Consider the following 5509-nt stretch of genomic DNA (forward strand, 5'->3'; position numbering starts at 1 on the left):
GACCCACTTATTCCAGAGTAGTCAGAAACATGTTTAAATGATTGATTAAGATAATTATGTCTCATGTTGGTCATCGGTGCATATTTTACATAAGGAGAGAAAACATTGAATTGCTAACAATATTGTCCTTGTGTTGCCATCATAGGAATGTTGGATTTGTCAATAACTCCTTTTTCCAAATCATTGTCTGCTTGTACCTTGGTGTCTCAGAAATTGAAGGTGCCAGTATACTGTCTGCATACATCCAGCTATATCTGCGCCACTGTGTCACTCCTTACACTTTATGTTTTATTACACCTGAAACTTATTTTCACACCTTCCAGGATACATCAAGCAAAATAAATCAATTGGAGTAATTCCCTGCTCTGCTCTTTGCCAAGTGCTTTGTTCACAGGGCCCTGATCTTAGAAAATCGAGACAATCTTTCAATTTCTATCGCTGTTAGATCAAAAAAAGTCTCAAGATTTCTGTCCAATATGAGTATCTGCAGCCCATCAATGAGTATCTGCAGGTATTGCCATCACAACAGACCTTTCTGAACTTACACATTTTGTCTGTATTCAGAAATTCCCAATGTTGCACTAAAGTCTCACTGTAATGTGAGTTGCCTTTTGCATTTTGTTAAGCTGTTAAAGGTTATGTTCTATCATATAAACACTACATCTGAGAATCGAGCTGCTCAACTAGAAAAAGTAGTCATGAATATTCTTATTAGTTTTGTTAATTGTTGGAATGTGAGCATCATAAGCGAAGCCAATATTTATTGCCCATTCCTAATTGCCCCATGGGAAAGTAACTGGTGACCCACTTTCTAAACTGCTGCAATCCAAATGGTTAGATACACCCACAGTGACCCAGCCATGAAGGAAGCTGTATTATAGTTCCAGGTCAGGATGGCATGTGATTGAAGGGAATCTCCGAGGTAAAGGCATTCCCATGAACCTGCTGCCCTTGTTCTTCTGGGTGGTAGTTCTCAATGTTTAGAAGTTACTGTTGAAGAAATGTTGTGAGCTACTGCATCCTGTAGATGGTACACACTGCAGCCATTGTGCACCAGGAGTGGATTAAGAGAGGGGATTAATGAGCAACTTGTTTATAAAAAAGGCCACTCAGCCCCTCAAACCTACCCTACTATTCAATCCTCTAAGTCAATGGTGTATTCCCGCTTTCTCCCCATACCCCTTGAGGCCTTTAAAATCTATAATGGTGTCTGTCTCTTTTTTGAATATACTCAGTGGTCTCTGCAGCCTTCTGTTGTAGAGGAATCCACAGTTTCACTACCCTTTCAACCCAGAAAAGTTTCCTCATCTCAGTCCCAAATGGTCTACTCCGTATGCTAAGTTTACAACCTCTGGCTCTAGACTCCCCAACTAGGGAAAACATCTTCCCTGTTTTTAATCTGTACAGCCCTATTAGAATTTTATTCATTTAATCAGATTCCCTGCCATCCTTCTAAACTCTAGTGTATACGGACCCAGTCAAATCAAATTCTCTTCATAGGACAATCCTGCCATCCCGAGTATTAGCCCAGTGAAGTTCTATTGCACATTCTCCTGGTAATTCTCAGATTGAGAGACTGACACTGCATGCATTACCTCAGGTATGGATTCACCAAGGCCCTTATAACTGCATTAACATTAAACAAGGTGCAATGGGATATTGGTGAGTAAAGCCTTTTTGACTGCACCAATATGTCCTGTCAATAATTGTGGAATTTCCTATGGATTTCTTGAGGGACCAGATGGGCCTGACCTTAATTCTGTGCAAATGGATGTGATTTCAACAAATTAAAATCATGGCCATGGTTTCTGAATAGACAGAGCTGTTGCTTTGCCCAGCACTGAGCTTCGACAATGCTGTTTCAAACCAGGTGGTCCATTAGACTAATGGGATAGATTGTCATAACCTGAGCATTACTGACCAGAGAACAGCCCATATCAGAAATAGTATCCAGTGTGATTCTACTACAGAATACTGTGGATAACACTGCATTAGAATTGAACAGCATAAAAGGAAGCTGTGGAATCCTTGCTGTCAATTTTTTCCATTCTGTGCTTTGTCCTGGAAATGCTTAATACACATGATGTAACTGTATCCTTTGTAAAGTATTTGAGGATAAAGTTTTCTGGTGGATAATCTCCTAATTCTGTTCATTACATCATCCCACAAATTTAGGAGCCACCAAAGACATGGGAAAAATGTTGGGTGGTGATGAAGAGAAGGATCCAGATGCTGAGAAAAAGGAAGAAGAAAGATTAGAAGCTATTCGACAAGCAGAGGAAGAACGTGCAGGAAAATACGCAAAAATGGAGGCTGAACGGGAAGTAATGCGACAAGGAATCCGTGACAAGGTGAGAAATTGATTTCCTGGTTGAAAAAATATCAATGACCACTCACATAATCACGTGAAACAGTTTGATTATTTAATTTAGTGATGTAGAGGTGGTAGGTTGCTGGTAATTGTTGAATTTATATTCAGGCACCCTTTCAAATTATGGCTGTTTTAGTGTAGCAGCATTGGACCTACCTTTGTACCACCATGTCCCGTCTGCTCTAGAAGTTTGTCATAACATATCTGGTTACAATGTCTGTAGAAATACATTAGTAGTGTCATGATATGGGTTAGGTAGCTGGAGGTGTGATAATCAAGACTCCTCTTTCTTTACAGTCTCAGACTCTCAAGATAGAGATATTTTTTAAAATTCATTCATCAATTGCCTGTGACATGTAACAATTCAGAGAAATTGACACTCTGCAAGTTTATTCATTTTGTTTTGCTTTGCATGTAACTTTCTGTCCTTTCACCTTGCTGTTGATTTACTCAATATACCAACTGTTGTGGTGCTGTTGAATATATAAAAGTGTTTGCTTGTGGATGTGGTGTCAATCAAGTGGCTGCTTTCTCCTGGATGTCAAGTCCTTGAGTGTTGTTGCAACTGCACATATCAAAGCAATTGGTGATTATTCTATCACACTCCTGACTTGTGCCTTGCAGATGCCTCATGACAGGCTAACATTGGATAATGCCCAAGTCTTGTTGCAGTTGAACATGGATTGCTTCAGTATCTGAGGAGTTGCAAATGTTGCTGAACATTGCACAATCATTGGTGAACGTACTCATTTCTGACCTTATGATGGAAGGTCATTGAAACAGCTGAAGATGGTTGGGTTTAGAACACTACCCTGAGGAACTCGTGCAGAAAAGTCTGGAACTGAGATTACTGACCTCATACAACCGCAACAATCCTTCTTTGTGACAGGTATGCCTCCAACCAGCAGAGAATTTTCCCCTAGTTTCTTGGTGCCACATCCATCAAATGTGACCTTGATGTCATGGGCTATCAGCTCTTTTGTTTATGTTTGACCCAAGGCTGCTTTGAGGTCAGGATTTGCGTGGCCCTGGGGGATCCCAAACTGGGCATCACTGAGCAGGTGCTGCTTGATAATACTGCTGATGACACCTTCCATCACTTTACTGATGATTGACAGTAGTAATTAGTTGATTAGATTACTTACAGAGTGGAAACAGGCCCTTCGGCCCAACAAATCCACACTGACCCTCCGAAGAGCAACCCACCCAGACCCATTCCCCTACATTTACCTCTTCACCTAACACTATGGGCAATTTAGCATGGCCAATTCATCTAACCTGCACATTTTTTGACTGTGAGAGGAAACCAGAGCAAACCCGCTCAGACGCGGGGAGAATGTGCAAACTCCACACAGACAGTTGTCTGAGGCGGGAATTGAACCCAGGTCTCTGGCACTGTGAGGCAGCAGTGCTAACCACTGTGCCACCATGCCACACATTGGATTTGTCCTGCTTTTTGTGTACAGGACATTCCTGGGCAATTTTCCACATTGTCGGGTAGATGCCAGTATTGGACCTGTACTGGAGCAGCTTGGCCAGGGGAGCGCAAGTTCTGGAGCACAAGTCTTCTGTACTACTACCAGAATATTTCTACTGCACTTTGATGTTTAGATGGTTGTGTAATTTTCTTGAAAATACATTCCTCTATATTCTTCCCATTTGCTGGACTTCTATAAACATCGTTGACGTTCCTGCTCCTTTGATGCTGTCTGACTTGCTATGCTTCTCCAGCTTCACTTCTATTGACTCTATATACACCATGTTTGTCACACAGTGAGGACTATCATTACACACTTCAAATACTTTAGTTAAAGCCAAATCAATTCTGTCCTTGAACCTTCTAAAACATCTTCTTTCTCATTTACCAAAAAGCCCTCCTACTTTATTTCCTTTGCTATCTTTTATGGACACCTTGTAACCAGGAATATACTCAGGTCTGCTCTTCCTTAAACCTGGTCTCCATTATTGCCACATCATTATAATCCTACAAGGCAACTTGTGCTTGTAACACCCCCATGTTATTAATTATACTGTGTGTATTAACGTTTGTACATACAATGTAACTGATTTAGAATTCATTACCTTCTCCCCTTACTTTGATTCTGCCTTTTAACTTACTATTCTCTATTTTCTGCCTCTCTCTGCATATTGTCATTGTGGGATTACTTTCCAAGATTTTCTCCCAGTTCTTACATTCCTGCTGACTTACTCCCCACAGCTCAAGCAAAATCCTCTCTGAGGAACTCCAGTGCAGTTCTGTTGAGATGTAATTTATGCGGTGTGTACAGGTGCCATAGAAACACAGATACTAGGAGCAGGAGAAGGCCATTCAACCCTTGAGCCTGATCTTCCACTCAGTACGATCATCCATGTCAGTACTCTGTTTCTGCTTTCTCTCCGTACCCTTTGATCTTTATATAAGCCTTTTCTTAGTCCAATGTTTTGGCCTCAATCATTTTTCTTTGGCAGAAAACCCCACAGACATATCACTTTCTGGGTGAAGAAATTCCTCCGCATTACAGTTCTAAATCCTGAATTGTTTTAGTCTGTGACATCTCCCCCTGAGTCAGTCCAAGTTTCACAGGAATTTAAAGCCCTTCTTCCTGCATCATCTTCCTTCCGATTTCTGTGCTCATTTGCATATAGTACTGAGATAATCCAGAGATAACTATTTCAGAACTGCTGGTTGGTGTATTTCTACCTAGCTCCCTAAACTTCCATCACAGGACATACAACAGCCTTTGATTCCTTTGATTAGCTCCCTCTTCCCGCTCTGGGCCACAATGCCATCACTGCTGCTGAAGCTGCCTCCTGCCCAATGTCCTCCTGCTGCCTCTGGAACATGCCCAGGCAGGACCCTCTCACACCACAGGAGACTGTCATACTAGCAGAGAGACAGCCACGCTAGCAGAGACACTGCCACGCTAGCAGAGAGACTTCCCTCCTCCCGCTCTGGGCCACAATGCCATCACTGCTGCTGAAGCTGCCTCCTGCCCAATGTCCTCCTGCTGCCTCTGGAACATGCCCAGGCAGGACCCTCTCACACCACAGGAGACTGTCATACTAGCAGAGAGACAGCCACGCTAGCAGAGACACTGCCACGCTAGCAGAGAGACTGCCACGCTAGCAGAGAGACTG

General features: G+C 42.3%; 1 protein-coding gene across 1 annotated transcript in view; it reads left to right on the forward strand.

The window, feature by feature from the left end:
- LOC122539560 (complexin-1) overlaps nt 1-5509 on the forward strand; it is a 118331-nt gene that overhangs the window by 82158 nt on the left and 30664 nt on the right. The window contains exon 2 of the mRNA XM_043674542.1: nt 2176-2351. Within this exon, the coding sequence (XP_043530477.1) occupies nt 2176-2351 (176 nt within the window). The remainder of the gene's footprint in view (nt 1-2175; nt 2352-5509) is intronic.

This window comes from Chiloscyllium plagiosum, chromosome 32 (genome assembly GCF_004010195.1).
Source record: "Chiloscyllium plagiosum isolate BGI_BamShark_2017 chromosome 32, ASM401019v2, whole genome shotgun sequence".
NCBI classification, from domain to species: Eukaryota; Metazoa; Chordata; class Chondrichthyes; order Orectolobiformes; family Hemiscylliidae; genus Chiloscyllium; species Chiloscyllium plagiosum.